At 43.7% G+C, this 17,991-nt stretch overlaps 1 protein-coding gene across 1 annotated transcript; it reads right to left on the reverse strand.

The window, feature by feature from the left end:
* Positions 1-1,930: 1,930 nt before the first annotated feature.
* Positions 1,931-16,720, reverse strand: lurap1 (leucine rich adaptor protein 1). Its single transcript, XM_053853784.1, has 2 exons — positions 16,156-16,720; positions 1,931-5,108 (listed from the first exon to the last, which is right to left on the reverse strand). The coding sequence occupies exons 1-2, from the start codon at positions 16,375-16,377 to the stop codon at positions 4,278-4,280; spliced, it is 1,053 nt and encodes a 350-aa protein (XP_053709759.1). The 5' UTR covers positions 16,378-16,720; the 3' UTR covers positions 1,931-4,277.
* Between the last annotated feature and the right edge of the window lie 1,271 nt (positions 16,721-17,991).

A 17,991-nucleotide genomic window follows, 5' to 3' on the forward strand; every position in this document is an offset into this window, starting at 1 on the left:
TTTTTAAGCAAGCACTAACTGCTGTAACTGTTTCTTTCACTGGTCCCCGGGTTCTGTTGTTGTCACGGCAACCGTGTGGACTTCCACTCATCTATGAAATCATGCTGTTTGTCTAGTGCCAAAAATAGCCGCGAGGAGAGTTGGAAGGGGCACATGTGTGAGATCCTGATCACACTGGGAAAACAGAAATCATTCTTGTGACGACCACTCTAGTTTCCTCCCAAAATCGAAATGCAGTCAGTTTATTAGGTGAGGTGGTCTTTCATTGTGTGCTGAACTGATGACCGAAGTGGTGAGGATTACGTCCAGTCCAAGGGAAGACACGACAGACTCATAACTTTCACTGAGGACGTCTGTCCAGTGTCTTTTCATGGACAGGTGAGCAGAAACGTGAAAAAGATGCTTTACTGACGTAAAACTAATTGCATAAAAAAAGAGATAGCTGCCACAGAAGTAACTATCAAAATGGAAAGAATGAAATATAACAGAACTCATAAAAACCCTAACAGAGTAAAAAAAAAAATCACCCAAAAAAATCCTTATTCACAAAAAACAAGTTGAAAGTAATGAAGAGGACTTGAAATAGAAAATACATCTTTTAAAAAAGGCACAAAAAAAAGTTGACTCCGCGAAAAAGTAAAATGAAAAAAACAATCACGTTGAGCTGTCTAATAATGATGATTTCCCTGACAATAAAATGTGTCATTATAGATTATGAGAGTAGAGGGAGTTATGGCAAAAAAAAACCAAAAAACATGGTAGTATCTGAAGCCTCCATACAGACTCAGCAAGCAGATCAGAAGTGGACGTGTGCAGTGAGAGCCTGTCTGCGCATCATCAGCGACAATACATCTTCAGAGAGACACTAAATATGGCAGTAATCTCTTTTACAGGTTTGTTCCCCTGCCTTTCTTTTCCGCAGTGCTCAGCTCCTCCGAGAGAGAACCACAAACTAGTGGAACAGACGGCCACTCTGGCACGCGTGGCTGCTTTCCAGCCGACACATATGTTAAAATAGGAACAGAAATGACTTCATGTCTATAAGCTGGTGTGACGTCCACAGAAGACATATCAGACGCACGTTTCTAAAAATGACCTTTCAGCTGGGTTTCCGTGGCCGTCTGCAGTTCTGTGCTTTTATGGTATTGTGCGTGTGTGTGTGTGTTGGCACAGACTTAATTTTTCCATTGGATTAGAAGGTTCAGTAAAGAGGAAACAGTTTGGCACGTTAAACATCCATGTTGATGTGTTTGGAAAGATGTACAATTTGCATTTTTTAGATAGATTTGAAAACAGTCACCTTTAGTGAGTCCATCCACACGATTAAATAATCCTCCCTCATCTGCTCATCCATCGCACACGCCACCCTCAATCACTTAAAGGCCTCCAACTCATGAGAACCATGGTCTTAGTTCGAGAGGCGGCCAACAGTTTGATTGGCTTTGAAGGCTTCAGGCTTCAGGCTAACCCTCCACATCCCACTGCGCCTTGACTTTCAGTTCATACAAATATTGACTGCACTGGTCTGACAGGCTTGACCTTGCTTGAAGACCAGCTTTACTATGCCTCGTGCCGGGATCAAAACAACTGGCTGATCCTCCTCTGGAGGGACTTGGTGGAGCATGGACAAACAAGTATGTCATCCATTCTGTAGGGTCGCATTGCGATCATCGAGAGGCTGCGCCCCTAGTTTCCACAAAAAGCAATTCTGAAGTGCCAGTGAATGCTTGTCAATGCTTTGGATTTCTGAAGCATCACAGAAGGTGTGTGATGCAGTGCTTCATTAGAAATACTCATTTTTATTTATTGACACTGAGTGCATTGAAGAGAGTAGACTGGTAGATGAGTGTCTTGTCAAAGATTGGTCCACGCAAGAATATTAATAAACAACAATATAACACACAGAAATCTTTCAGCCAAAGAGGGAGTGATCACACTGCTGTTTAATTTTCTTCAAAATAAAACAAAGTCTCCACGATACACATTCAAGACACAAGGCCAACGTGGGGACTGTCGCTGTTTATACAAGCAAGAAAAGCAGCACTGGAGAGATTATCATAACAATAGTGCATTCATCTCAGGAAGGAAGCACAGGCATATATTCAGCTCTACACATTTCATGGCGCTAACACAAAGGAAATCCAACACATATTCACCATTAAGAGTTTGCATATATCAGGACAGGTTCCTGAAGCTGGATGAAGAGCGATCCACTCGCACGTCTTTCACAACAAACCAAGCACGGAAAACCTAAGTGGCCTAAGCTTTATGCGCTTCACGGTGACACAACTGCACATAAGACTCTTCAGTGATGGCACATCGGCTATTGCATTCATGTCTTTTTATATTTACTTCCACTATAAATTTGGAGAAAACATGCCAACAGATCGTGGAGTACTATATTTGTTAACACACACAAATGCAAGCTGATAAATACAATTTCACAGTGTGTGACGCTTGTGTATTTTTCAACCTATTTCCTTTTTGACAGGAAATTACATTTATCATCCGCAATTCAAAGTGTTTGTGATATATTCAGTGCTTGAAGTCCGTTTTTGGTGGCGAGCTGTTTGCCTCCAACCTCTTCACCGAGTACAGCAGTTTCAAAGCCAAACACAAAAGTATTTTCCAACAGCAGAATATTAAGAGGCGCAAAGAGGAGTGAATTCAGGGCAGAACCCTAACCCTAACCTGGATGAAGTCAAAAGATAACAGAGCTGAGCCAAGAAGCAAAGCTCTCCGTATATCGGTCGATCTATGCTGCTGCTTTTTCTAGTGCTCACAAGCTTTGGGGACTGACTGTAAGAACAAGATCTCAGCAGGGTTCCTGTGTTCTCTTTTATTAATAGATAAGGAGCCTGAGCTGCCTCCCCACACTGAGGGAAGTCTGCTGAGGTGGCATTAGTTGTAGGCATCAGTAGGATTCCTCCTGGACGATGATGACCTAAGACACCTAAGAATGTGCCTCTCAATTACCTCCTGGGTATTTTCCCCCAAAAAAGATGAGTTTCCTGGACAGCAACTGTCAGTTGTCAGTGTTGATTGTAGTAGTGCTCTAAACACCATACCAAGTGTTTGGCTGACAGTGTTTAAGAGCCAAATCATGTTTGCTTCACAGGGACTCCAACACGCCTTGCACTTACATTCTTAATTTTGGTATGTCGTAATGATGCCATTTGTTAACATCACTATCATGCAACTATCTTCACCTTCTTCTGTCGCTTATCCGGAGTCAGGTCGCGGAGGCAGCATTCGGACCAACGAAGCCCAAACTTCCCGATCCGCATAAACCTCCTCCAGCTCTCCCCCCGGGGGATCCTGAGGTGTTCCCAGGCCAGACTGGAGACATCATCTCTCCAGCGAGTCTCCTCCCGGTAGGACATGCCTGGCAAACCTCCCGAGGGAGGCGTCCAGGGGGCATCCGGATCAGATGCCCGAGCCACCTCAGCTGGTTCCTCTCTATGTGGAGAAGGATCTTTTTTCGCTAAATGGAGGTGGAAAACTATAGCTGAGGAATGTCCAGTGGAACCTTTTGTGACGTGGTTGACCGGCCGACAATAGAGGGTTGGGTGACTCAATACACGGCTTCTTCAAACTGCTCTTCCCAGGCTTGTGTGACTTCCCTCCTTCCTCCCAGAGTCCAACTACATACTCCAATTGGCAGACGGTGTGGGAGTGGTTGTCTGCCTATCTTAGCATGTGAGAGGTGTCCCAAGTGTGCGCTAACCCCACGGGACACCACCAATGCATTAGTGAAGAAAATGAGCGAATCCACGGAGTACATCTTACTTTCAAACAAGCTAAAATGGAACGCAGTTCAGTCAGCTGCAAAGCCTGGGAGGCACCTACATGGTGAGTCTGGTGAGCTGTAGTTCTCCTCCACTGGTGCTATTTACGATTCATGTTTAGCTCATGCAGATTATTGCTAGCTTCAGTTCAAAGTGTGCCCCTCAATTTGATGGACATTTTCATAAATTCTAGTTCCTGACAGTTATAGTTTCACTGAAACAGTAGCGCTGTGCTTGATTTGATTTAGCGGGAAATGAACCAAAAAAAACAGAATCAGGGAATGTTGGGAAAGATCCTGAGAAAACATGATGGCACAGGACTTCTCCCTAGGGTGGTGTGAGGCGGTCCTGTTGGGCCGGCCGCGGTCCTGCCATGTGCGCTGACCTTAATACTGACATCAATGTTTCATAGTGCAGAGATCACAGCTAACGTCTCCACCACGTCAATAACAGCAGATCCTCAAGCGAGCGCTCGAGTCAATGTCCTTCCTACAAAAATGTGACGTCTTCTTGAGACTGAACCCAGCGCCAATGTGCGTCGTACTCTAGCTGCATCTTGCTGTTCATTTTGCATGTATCCAAGTCGATCTTTCCATTTTTGTAGTGTTTTAGTTTGGGGCTCTGCTTGGTGCCGAGTTTCTCAAGGCAGACGCGTGTGGGGCTGCCAGTCTGTGTGACGGATTTCTCCACGATACTGTTGGGTTTAATGTACTGGGTCTGTGTATTGTTTTTAGAAATGACGCTTCCCTTCACCGGATCCAAAGCCTTGTTCCAGACCACAGTGTCTTGTTTGCTGTCCGACACGACGTCAGGAGCATTCGCTGGAGCGACTGGTTTTCCAATTCCAGTCCCAGACATCCCGTTCCCATTGACATCATTAACAATCGCAGTCCCTGGTCCAACTTTCAACCTTGTAGTGTCTCCAATTCCATTCTCGTTCATCCCTGCTTTCATGTTTCCACTGCTAGTCCTAGCAGCTCCGCGGCCCCCAACAGTCGCCTCAGAAACTTGTGGAGTGGAAGAGCAGATGACAGACTCGGAGCTGGAGGGGCAGTACTCATCCATATCGTCAGCCAAGGTGTCCAAGTAGCTGCCGATGGAGATGTTGTCCAGCTTGTCATGGGGGTCGTGCAGGCTGCTCCAAGAGCCCCTCCACGAGGTGTCAGGCCCGTCGCCAAGACTGTACTGGCTACTGGTCAGGCTGCTGCAGCGGCTGGTCAGGGTGCTGCGCTCCTCCAGCAGCCACTTGACTGCTTCAATGCCCTCATGGACCGCCAGCAGCTGGTTCAGGATCTTCACGTCCACGGAGCGTAAGTGTAACTGTGGAAACACGGAAGATGGAAACACGACATTGAATCGGTTTGTGTCTGAGTATCTACTGTATTCAATTCATCGAAAGTGCCTGAACAGACCTTTAACATACATCTTATAAGAATGACATAATACTTCCACTTTAGAATAGAATTGAAACACAAAAGAGCAAAAAGACATGAAAGAGAAAGATATTTTAATGGTCGACAAGGTTACGTACACAAACGATGACTCCAGTAATAGCATGTTGCATCTACTCCCGAATAAACATGTCAGAAATCATTTTGTCCCTTAAAGTCTAATATCATTTGCACAGAAAGCCGTAAACATTTGGTAAGACAACGGTCTACTCCTCCACAGGGGCTGGGGTTCTGCGCCTTACTTATCCCTCACCCTCCCTCACACACAGTCAGTTGTGCCACCAGGGAGAACAAAAATCCAGATCATGTGGATTTAAGCAATTGATGAGCAAAGAACTAACTCTGTCTATGACGCCTCAGCATCTATGTGCACATTGCAAATCCAACAACAGCTCTATTGTGAGCTCCTGAGGTCGGCTGAGTTCAACAGACAGTGACGGCTGCAATCTGTCGACATGTCTTGTGAACACATCGCCGTGGGTGTAATCAAAGACTTCATTATATTTATTGTGATGTGATGAGTTGAGCTTTGAAAGATGCATGATGGTCTGCAAGAGGAAACACGAAGAGAAAGATGCTGGTCGTTGACCTTTGTTTAGCACACAGATATCAGTCATCGCAGCCACTGGAGCATGCAGGCTGAAACTACTTTAGTACATTTAGTGCTCAACGTTCCCACCATTGTTGGGTTTATCTGCTTCACTATCAAGATGTCTGCAGATCTAAAAGCCATGCCAAGGGAGGAAGAGGCTACTATTCATCTGTCCAGACACTGAAGCGCCTCCTGTCATTAAGTTGATCTTGTTGGAATAAAATCTTCAAGAGGTTCAAGCACTGTGGCAAGTACTTCCTGGTCGTGCATCTGGTATTTCAGAGTTGACTATGTTTATGATTCTTAATCTTGTTCTGAAAGAGAAATTTGTAGTAAAGCAGAGTGGTGACGGTATGCTTGAACCATCTTGAATAACTTTCCTTTGTGTTTTACCAACTGGGAGGTGTGTTCGAACACGACCTGGATGTGTAGTGAGAGTTTATAGGAGGAGGTGGTGGACCTGAGGTGGAGACGATGAAGCAGGAGTTGCACTGACTGTCAGTTGGAAGGGTAAAATACACCCGGCTGACAACTTCTACACATTCCACCATGGCATACCATGTTTATGTCAGCGAGATGACACAAATATACTAAACAATATTGTGAGTCCAATCCAATATGAAACTATAAGGCTCAAAGGATCAATGATTATTAACCGAAGAATGATGTCCCTAAAGAAAGGAAATCTGATCTAATCCAACACAGCGATTGAAACAGATCCCTGCAAAGGATTTTAACAATGCTGTTTTCCAAACTAGAAGTCAGTGTAAAATAGGAGTGTCTCTTGAGCTCCTAATCCTGAATCAAGCCAGTCTAATCTAATCTTGTTACTGGGCGCATGATGTGAGCCATAAAATCACCTTCATTTAGACAAAAATATGGTGTTCTTTGCTCCACTTCTAGGGGAAAAAAAGCTCTCAGACACAGTGCAACAACTATTCAGTTAAAAGGACAACTGAAAAACACTTAATAGCTGCACTGGCAGCGCTACGTCAGCGGAATGTACGTTCTGAGTGCCGATCGGTGTCTATCCAGGTCATTGCAGGAATGATTCTGTGCTCATCCTCACATCACTTGCTCTTCTATGTTCCTCTATTTCAGGCGTCTTCTGGTTTTTCACTATTCTTACAAATATGTTGAGACTTAGGATCTTAAATTACGCTAAAACAACATTACTACTTTAGTAGCCAACCACAGACTGAAAAAAAACTATTTCAATTGCTAAAAACAAGGGTTTTTACTGCCATCAATTCAAGAAATCTGAAATAATCCTGCTTTGCTTCCATGTCTCTCTGTCAAATGGCTTCTTCATTGGCTCCAATCTGTTCCACGTCACAGTTCTGGTCGGAAACATCAGCTCTCCCCACACACATGAAGGTTTTCGGTCATAAATGCTGAACATGTTTAACATTTACCCCTTTTTAGGGGCTATTATTGGGACAAACTATCTCATTGGATAATCTTAGAAGAGTTAGGGTATACGGCCAAAGGCCACACGAGGTGGTTAGCACTCTTGCCTTCCAGCAAGAAGGTTGCGGGTTCGATTCCCAGTGGCCTTTCTGCATCGAGTTTGCATGTTTTCCCTGTGGGCATGTGGGTTTCCTCCCACAGCCCACAGACATGCTGACAAGGTTAATTGGACACTCTAAAATTGTGCAGGGTGTAGTCCTGCCTCTCACCCAATGAGCACTGGGATAGGCTCCAACACAACCCTGAACAGTGCTGGTACAGTGAGGATGGATGGATGTAGTCAGGTGTTTACCATCCATGGTTGGGAAAGAGTGAACTCAGGATCAAAACAGACAAGATTATCGTTATGTGTGTGAAAAGCCCCTAAGAGCTTCATGGGTCACTCCTCCAATATATAAGTTGTTGCCACGGTAGAACCAGCATCAACGGCACCAAACAGTAGGAGGAGTTGGGGAGGAGTTCTCTGGTAGAGGAGACAGTGATGGAGACTCTATAGAAGGTCTCTGGACTACCTAGCCAGTCAAGATACATAATACTACATGCGATACTCAACTGTCTGTATCCACATTAAAACTACTTCTTGTATCTTTCAGGGCAGCTCTTCCTTTTCCCACTTATTATCTGTCCTCACGAAAACAAAAGTTGCTTATCATGGAGAGGTCCTTAAATTGAAAAGTCAAACAGGGGCCACGGGCATTTTATGTGACAGCAGTTGCAGAGAGCAAAGGGGCGGAGGAAGATGTCCTGGTCCATAAATCATCTTCAGCGTGCTATCAACGCTCACCAAGAGAGGTTTTACTGCAGAAGGTCAACTTACTCCTGGCTCGCACTTCATGTCTGTGAAACCACATTTCCTGCATCTTTAGTCCACGAGTAAAAAATACTAACACCGGACTAGAAAGACCGGTATCATCTGCCAACAGATAAGCACCGTAATCTTACTTGCCAGTACAAGTCCAAAATCACCAGGACCAAAGAATCAGCCCAACCACATGACTCACCCCCCTTTGGCATTTCTTTATTCACACTTTTTGCTGCTTTATTTCGGTAATGTGTTGTTTGGTCAATAAGCAACGAGTGGTAGAAAACTAGAGTTAAATATGTTATAAGAGAAGTTATATAAGTTGTGGCTCAAGCTCTACTGCTGCTCCACAGAGGGAATGTTGCGGTTGAGTTTGTGCTGGACAGTACTTCGGACTTGCCGAGGCTCATGTTTCACGCCATGGGAAGTTGTGGCTTGAGTCGCACTGGTTGCTTTTCGTCAGAAGGTCAGAACAATTTCACGCAAAGGTGCTACCACGTTCCTGGCAACACAGACAGTAATGTTATTTTGGACAGTGTGTCACAAGTCTTTGTTTCTTTCTTCCATCAAAGCCAAACTACACACCTCTGCATGTCTGTAGAGGTGTGTAATCCACTACAGTGGAACTCCAAATCGCAAATTCTCCAAAAGACCTTTTTGTTTTTCAAATTTTACCCCTTAACTTTAACTAGTTCAACTGAATTTCTGCATATAAATTATAATGTATCTGAATACACCAGTATATGAATGACAATTTACACAGAACCAAACACGCACGTGTACACATGCATGTAATAGGGACAAAGGACGTGTTATGATTCACTGTGTACACAGCCAGATTTGGGTGTGCAGTGCTTCCACTACAGATAAGCAATGGAAGCAGAGAGAGATTTACTGTTCATGATTGAAAACTGTTTTTTGTTTTTTTTTACTGTCACCAACTCTGTAAATGTCAAATGTTTCCACTTTCAGTGTTTGTCACGTTCCGTTTTGAGTTTTTTTCCTTCCGCCACAGCTCCAACAAACAAAACAAAACCCACTGGCTAGGACGAGACGAAGACCAACCACCCAAGTTCTACTCATGGCTCCAGATTGTGTCCGAACGGGGAACACAATAAGGTGCCTATGTGCAAATACAAGTATTGTCTGTCAGTCCATATCCATCAAACGTCTTTTTTCTTTTGCTAAGCTACAGTACAGACACAAAAGGAGGCAGGTGAGTCGTAGCTGGTGGTTAAAGTGATTTTCTTAAGATTTGCCTCTGGTTACTTTTTGTTTCTCGCAAAGTCAAAACAAGTGGCCCACAAACCCACACACCTGGAACCTCAAGCTTCCCTGAAAACCAACACTAAGAAGCCGGGCAGCAAAGGGCATCATTGCATTTGGACACCTGCTCGAACATCAATGAGATTACTTCCGCTCCTCTTCAGTTCACTGACTTAAGTGCGCTTCTGACTTCATGCTTCCATCAAGCAACCACCAGGCATACTCCAGTCAAAGGTGATGGCACTCAGACTGAAAATGAACGCACACCCCATGCAAAGAAATCAGAGCCAATGGGAAAAAATCCACACTGATCACCATGAGATGTTCTGCCACGGCTCGGTGTTTAAAGGTGTCTTGAATAAAATCTTGAATTTTGGTTGAATGGCAATATCTTGTAAGAAATGATATGCCATTTTAACAAGCAAATATAACAGGAGTTACATCACCACAGATTGTAAAGACAGTCAAAGCTTTTCCTGAAAGTAAGAGGAGCAATTAGGATACATATCTAGGCCACGCCTCATTCATGCTGTCCTGTTCTTATAGTGATGAAACACAAGTGCAGCTGAACATTTAGTGAGCATATGTTGACATCCAAGAAATACGCGCTACATTTAAATGGATTGAGAATATTTGAAAATAAACGTGGCAATAAAAAAATGAGGTAAATGAAATGCGCTGTTTACCTACATATGGACAAGTCACATGTGAACTACTCGTGCGTTTTCAAAGCACAACGCTGCTGACTTGACATTTGACAAAGACCAGTGTTTTGAGATACATTCAGTGGCTGGAGATTCGGTGCTGCAGGAGTGACTAAAACGCTGTTTTACCGTCTTGAGCAGAACCAGCAAATAGTGGAAAATATTTGTCCCCACCAGCTAACAGAACAATTTAGTGGCACTTTATTCACAAAGCTTAAATGGCTAGCTAAAGCATCCAATTGTTTTTTTCTATGGTACAAGCTCACTGTCCTCTGTTCTTGCTGCCTTGATTTGTGTCACAAGCTAATGTGTGTATGTAAAGTGGAGCAATCAGGCAGTGGCAGCTTTATTTAAAACAACAACAAAAGCAGCAGTGAATTAACACAAATATATATTTATGAAGTCATGTTGCCTCCTGTACTGTGATATGACTGATGGTTGTGTTGCACGGCCCTACTATCTGCTTTACAGCACTGCGCAGTGTCCTGTATGTTGTCCATCACTTCACACTTTATGTCTAGCTCAGTTTACACCAGCTCTGAGGAAAACCAATGAGGGAGAAAAAAAAAGTGGCGCGGTGTCATTTAGCCGCGTAAGAGCCTGCTGAATCACTGCCAGCAGTGACACACGGATGAACGCGGCTGCTTAATAAACACCAGCCATATATGCACACGCTCACTGCTCTGTCCATCTGCCGTCTCATCTTCTCTCACACCCATAACACTAGCAGGAGGTCAGTGCGTCTCCAACGAGGCACCTGTACAAACACTTGAACATACGAGTAGAGTCAGAGATGAAGATACCCAGGATGCGATTGGCAGTGAGTGGAAAGGGGTAGGCCAAAATGACTGGATCAGAGGGACAGCTCATGTGGAGAAGTTTGGAGACTAAAGGAGGTCAGATGGCTTGAACACATGGAGGGTGTTGGACCTGAGACGTTGGAGACGGAAGAAGAGAAAGACAACTAATAACATGGATAGCAGGAATATAAGATCAAGATACTGTAGGTAAAGTTGGAGGACACTGACAGGCTGGCAATCTCTCATGTGACCGACGAAGATGTACATGATGCAACAATCTATTATAAATCATGGCTGAAAAATGAAATGTTGTATTCTAATTCAAGGTTAATACTACCTGTCCTGTACAATTCTTTGTCTGTTTTTAAATTAAAATTGACTGAAAAGTTACACACAAACTGCGATGCAAATGTCAACAAATAAGGAAATACTTTCACGGGGGAAAAAACAGACTAATCTCAAAGCGTGTCATTTCTCCACGGCATTCTTTCTGCCATGTTTCTCAGTTTTTACATTGCTTATCTACAGCAGTGGCTGCATGGTATGTACAAAGAGTGACAATCATAAACCATATAATTAAGTCTTCAGACACGCCCGAAATCCTTAAAGCCTTTTGCGGTTCGGCCTTAAAAGTGGGTGTGAATGGACAAAACACCTATAAAGGATTCTTGATCCAACTGAAAAACGGGAGGTAAAGCCACTGAACATACTACAGTATCTGGACAGGATTTAACATGTAGCTGTTGATATATTAATGTAAAGCGGTGTGTCTTTGTTAGAAGTGTCCTTTCAGATTCGGGTGCATGAAACAGCAACTAGGTGGTGTGCTTAGATGCAAGTCAAACAAAGGATTCCGAACTGTTGCTACCCTACTGAAATGGTCCACCAGTCTAATGTATAAATGATCAATAAGACAGATACTTATACAAACTTGTATGACACGTTTGTGCATGTCTTAAGAGAAAAAATAGGTTTAGCTAGTACAGTAATGCATTACTGCATGAGTTTTTCAAGAGAAAGAATTCAGGGAGCTTTGATAGTCAGTTAAAGCAGCTAGATGATATAACTCATAACTCCGAGTGACGCTGTGTTAGCTGCGGGATTACCAATATGTTTAGGGACGTGAGCATAACAGGAAAGCAGGATTGGAAAGTGAAAGTAGTCTTGAGTCATTCACTAATACTTTCCTGTAAAAGCAATGCATGTTATTGATCAGGTCAAGGTTAATAACGTGTCATCATGTGTTCAGTGAAATTTCTATCTATCTATCACAAAAAGACATGAAACAGCAGAGAAATAAAAAGCAAAAGTCATTTTCATTACATATCGAGATACAGATCCAGCGACTCTGGAGACACAGGCAGCAAGAATATAGAGCCAGAGTCCCTCTGCCTCCTCTCGGCATTGACATTCATCCAGCCAAGGACAGATGTGACAACAAGAGCAACAGGACCAGCCAAAGTGAGAGGAGGCCTGGAGCAAAATGGCAGCGTTCACACATCTGCTCTATAGTGTGTCTCGTGCATGTGTGAAAGTCAAAGGCTTTTATCCGGTTTCCAGCAGTGATGAACAACACTAAAATAATTAATTGCACGATTTATCTGCATCAGCACCGACTAATGTTGTGCACCCTGTTGAGATCCTGTTGCTGTAAACATGAGCCACAGTGTGTTGGAAACACAGTCAAAAGATCAGCAACATCGGCGAACTGCACCGCTCCACAGTGCAGCTCGCTGCACGGCACACAGCGCACTGGGGAGCAGGAGGAGCGGAGAGCGAGCCTTGTGCCAATAGAAAACAAAACACTCCTCTGATTAAAAAGCTATGAGTTAGTTTAGTAAACGATTGTTTAAAGTTTGGAACTTATCTGTGGTTAGACATCCCATCAATCACAGCGCGCTTCCATGACTCGAGTGTGGTGACATTTTGAATGTCCTGCTGAGAAAAACTAGGATTCCTTTTTCTCATGTTTTGCAGCTCAGGGCGTCCTCAGGATGCCCAGTCGCCCTCCTAGCTAAAAGGCCTGGTATGAAGTCTGTGCTGACAATTCGCATCAGCATGCTTGAACCATTAGATGGCAAACACACAATGACGGCCATTCAGGCTCCCAGTCATTCCTGTGGTCAATTAAACAGTCTAAAATTAAGCAGCTATTCAGGCACAGGGTGGAAACCTAAGTACTCAGGGGAAACCCATTAAGTCACTGAGAAAGCAAGCCAGATGTGTGTAGTAGCATAAATCCAGTAACCACGCCACCACCATGCTACAACCTGCAGCGCGATGAAACCCAATGTATCACAGTGAAACTAAAAATCAAAGCAAGATGATAACAACTTGCAAAATGCTGGTTTGGTTGGAGAGCTTTGTGTCGTCCAGTATAAACAGACAAGAAGACTTACTTCGACTGACAAAAACAAAACCTATTTTTCATTAAAGCTGATGACAAAAGTGATTTAAAAAAGACTTTGCAACCACATATGCACTCTAAAACCTTGATACCAGAGTGCCACAGATGTAAAGATCTGTCATCAAAGTCAGGGTTGTCTCAAGGACAGGCAGTTGATACATAAAAGCTGGCACATTTTTTCATGGTATCTGCTAGCTTTTTCATAATACAAACACATTTGTCATGTTTCCCAGATGCACAGGACTGGATCAAAGCTGGAACCCTCGACATGGAGCCGGCTGCTTACTATGCAGATAAATGATGAGCGTGCAAGGACTCTGCGTGTGCTCACCACATTACTCTCCTGGACTTGTATATAGCTCCCTTTCTCAAGTCATACGTTTCAGCGTCCTGTCCAAGCTGCAGCCGATAAGAAGTTCATTCATGGATTTCAGTGATGCGTTCAACCTTGATCCAATAAACAAGTTAGAAAGTCCTCATTTAACAATGTGACATGACTTCAGAGCGATATGAATGGTGGCGCAAGGAAAGTTTTCCACCCTTAGAAAGGTGCCTGTTGATGCATAAACAAACACGAGAATTCATTTCTTGCTTATAAATTGAACCTTAACTCCTCACTCCTCCAACTTCAAATTTCCAAATAAACATCAACAAAACCACTCTTTCCCAAAGTAGGAGGTGTGAGAAATGCTGCGGGTCACACAGCCCTTCAGCCATCATTTCCACTAAGCCAGACTGTGACATCATAAAACCCCTAAACAGCCAGTGTCAGAAATAGGACGGACACTTACAGCTCAAGAGGTGTAGTGGTGCATACAGTGTGGAGAATTCTTTTTCTTAATCATCCTCAAAGAATTTTGGGTGTACAAAGTCTTGACACCTTTAAATATCCACATTAGAGAATGCGCATGAGCCCAAATGATCTGACGCGGACCGTCCAGTCCACCCGCTTGGTTGTTTATAGATGAACTTGTGTGGAGCTTCTGCTTAGGTGAACCGTAGAAGAGTATTTGTTGTGATGACAAATTGAGATTTATAGGCGCTCAACAGAGCTTTGTATTGACACAAACCACAAATGCACTTCCAACATTCCCAGGCCAGTTCTTAAATTAGCCAAGTGTGTCATGATATTGCATAATATCGTTCAAGTGCCATTGTAACCCGCTGGTTGCTTTTCTGTTGTATTTGCTAGACAATACATGATCAGAGGAACTTGTTTCAAAAATAGAATGGCTCTGATCAGAGAGCTGATAATAAGACACAATAACTATGTTGCAGCACAAAGGAAAACCCAACTTTCACTGTGAGCTAAGTGCAACTAACTCTTTCTCTTCTACCCTTTAAAACGGGGTGGTACACCGTCTCCCAATTCAATCCAAAGTACTACCAGGCCCTCTCAGAGCTGTTCAGTTGATCCATGACCAAAACTGATGTTGACGCTACTATTCCACAACAGGTCAGACCCGCTCTCATGGAAATAAATCCAAACAAAACTGGCCCTTGGTTTCCATGACTATCAAAGTTAAAGCATGAACAGGCAAATTTATATAATAATGCAGTCTGACAAACTGTAATATTCATAGCTAGTGATATAGACATGCTCGTGGGTGCATTGTTACTGAATTTAACTTTCTGCACATACAATGGTACCTCGGTTCTCGACCACAATCCGTTCCAGACGGCCGTTCGAGAAGCGATTTATTCGAAATCTGAATAGATTTTTTCCCATTACAATTGATGGAAAAAGAAATAATGCGTTCCAAGCCTTAAAATAGTCTTTTGTAGGAGTGAATGTAGAGTGTCTGCTGCAGGTGCTCTGCTCGTCTATGTGTGTGGCCGCTGCATGTGGGAGGGGTTGCCGAGTGAGTGACGTCTCTCCAGAAGTGAAGAGGTGCCCGGTGTGTGTCCAGCTCTGAATGTGCGCTTCTGTGCAGTTTGGCTGTGACAAAGTCATAAACCAAGTAACGCTCTGTCCCAGACTCGCCTCATCCCTGTCCCAGCTCCAGCCCACAACAGGACATCAAAGCCTGGAGTGAGCGCTCCAGCCTCGGAGGTGTGGAGCGAGCGCCTCCCTTGTGACACTCAAAACAGCCAGTAAATGTAGCTAATGCGACACGTCTGCATACAGAGGCTGCGTTACACACAATAACAAAGCGCGTCGTGGGTCAGCTGATCGGTCCTCGCATGTCTTTTCCAGCTTATTTCTGAATTTTCGTTAGAAATCCGAAGCAAAAAAATCTCGAAATTTTATTTTGAATTCTGAGACGTTCGAAAACCGAGGCACCACTGTATTTAAAGCTCTTACTCTTAGCTCTTGTATATGTATATGTCCTCTTAGAGAGCCAATAAAAGGATAGCAACATATATAAATCACAATACATGGCTCAAGCACAATGAATGGCAAATTGTGGGCAAAAAATGGGAGAAAAAACAGAAGCCACTGATGCCTTTCTGTTCTATACTGAGCAACAACCAACACATTTTTTTTTTTCTTAAATAGTGACAGCTCCTCTCATCCACTCAAGCATTCCAGACAACCCACCATGGGAGTGTACGACCCTATTTTGACTTGAAATCTGATTGATCACGAATGTTCTCTCAATACTTGGCGGTGATGGCAATGATTTTACAACCAAGTAGCATCACAACAGGGGATCAGCAGTTGACAGTGACAGAGGTTTGAGGTACCAGGGTGGACAGTGCGATTCAAATTACACATGCCACACATGATTCAGCTACTGAACGAATGTAAGCTGCTATTTTAGTTGGCCATCTATTAGCTGTTGTTACGGTGCCTGTGACCTATTTTGAAGCCAGTTTAGTCAACCATTCAGAAGCGACTCGATACGTAAGTCACAGCAACGAAAGAGCTTACCATCTCCACTTTTAATTTTCTGATTTTCTCGTCCAAACTCTTCCTCCCCGTCACTTTCACGGAGTCTTCAGCCTTGGCGACGCTGACATCACCCCGGGCAGCGGTTGCTTCCTCCCGCATCCACCTGAGCAAACCTTCGGGCGTCTTCCGGCCAATTTTCGCCTCAACGTCTTTAAGATCCGGAACAGTCTCGCTGGTCGAGGCTTCTTCCATCGTGGTCATGACTAACGGCAGGGCAGAATATGAAGCTGGACTACAAGTAGGTCCTTCTATGGCCCTGGGAATGGTCGGAGTTACTTCCCACAGGACTGTCGAATGGCATCATATGCGACTCCGGCAGCGTTGGACTGCGCCAGAGGAGACCAACATCTGACAGCATCAAAACACAGCAACACTGTAGGTTGCCTCCTCCGCAATGCTCGAGTATCAAAGCGAGACTAGAACCACACCGCTCACCCAGAGTCTGGAGTCCGTCAGGGGCGGCGCGGCCGGCTAGTCTCGGAGCTGGGAGTCGCTACGATGATTCAGATTCCACCTGCATGATGACAGGGCTGCAACCAGCGCAGACCTCGGACTGTCAAGTCAGCAGAGCTGGTGACGTCATGTGGCTTCCTACAGACACTTTCAAAATAAAACCATTACTCGGGAACACGAAGCAGCCGAACAAATCCATTTTCCAAATCATTAAATGTAAAATGACTGACTGAGCCAAAACAGTTCCCATCAATCTATTAGTACAGATGCCACCAAAATCTACTCCATGAAAGGGAATGAATTACTGTAATATTGCAGTGATGTAATTATACTACGCTTCGACACAAAACAACTGCACTATACGAAGAACAAATGAAGCCTAGCATCAATTGCACTGCTAACAGCAAATGTAAGTGTCTGTGACGATTATGAATAAGGCAGCTTGCTTTCTGGAAAGATGCCCCAAATCCTTCCAGGATGATCTCAGGATGCTCACTCATTTCATTAGCATTTTGTGGCTTTTGTGGATTCTCTCAGGCTGAACACAGAGCTGGACCCAACATGTCACTAGGTGCACTCGAGCGATGGTTTCAAAAGTGAAACAGTAGATGAAATGATGATTACAATAATTTTTAATACAGAGTCTTGTGTCATCGTTTGGATCAATTCTGGATCACCATTTTTACTTTTTGATGGACAAAATTCAAGAAAGACAGAATCATTTATTTAAATATAACGGATTTTTCACATACATTCACTTTCAGGCACTTTTTAAAAATGTGTGATGGATCAAACCTGCTTCCATTTAAGGCAGAATTAAATGGAGAACAAACCTGACATGATTATCCAGGGATGAAACCACGGAATTAATGTTTGAAAGCACGGCGGTGGTGGAAAGAACGTCTGGATTAGCAAAGCTCTCTCTCTGATCCAGAGAGCCTTTGTGTCACATCTGATGAGGGCCCCCCTGCATTCAGTGTCAATTTAGCGAGGAGATTTATATCCAGTCTAATCTGTAAGCAGCTCTGCGAGCTCATAAACTGGAGGACAGTAGCATATTCACTTGATGTCCTCTGAAGACTCGAAGAGATTGTCTGATAGGACGACCTCATGAAAGCGGGTTGCTATTGTGAAAGAAACAATAAACTTGTGCACAGTAATCTGAGTTAATACTAAAGAGATTAAAGTATTACACATCTATGTTGAACTAATTTGGATTACGATATTGAATTATAATAAATGATACAGGATGGTTGTGAGTCACTTTTCCAGCCTATAATCATATTCTGCAATTGTTCATGGTCTTTTTCTGAATGACAAATGATATAAAACCCTATCTACTTGGAGATGCTGCAGATGCAG

Source organism: Synchiropus splendidus, chromosome 1 (assembly GCF_027744825.2).
Source record: "Synchiropus splendidus isolate RoL2022-P1 chromosome 1, RoL_Sspl_1.0, whole genome shotgun sequence".
Lineage (NCBI taxonomy): Eukaryota > Metazoa > Chordata > Actinopteri > Syngnathiformes > Callionymidae > Synchiropus > Synchiropus splendidus.

Excerpts from the sequence above, each read along its gene's own strand:
- lurap1 (XM_053853784.1), bottom strand. The coding sequence starts at position 16,377 with ATGACCACGATGGAAGAAGCCTCGACCAGCGAGACTGTTCCGGATCTT. Across the intron at positions 5,109-16,155 it reads GAAAATTAAAAGTGGAGATG|TTACACTTACGCTCCGTGGA; the intron begins GTAAGCTCTTTC and ends GTGTTTCCACAG.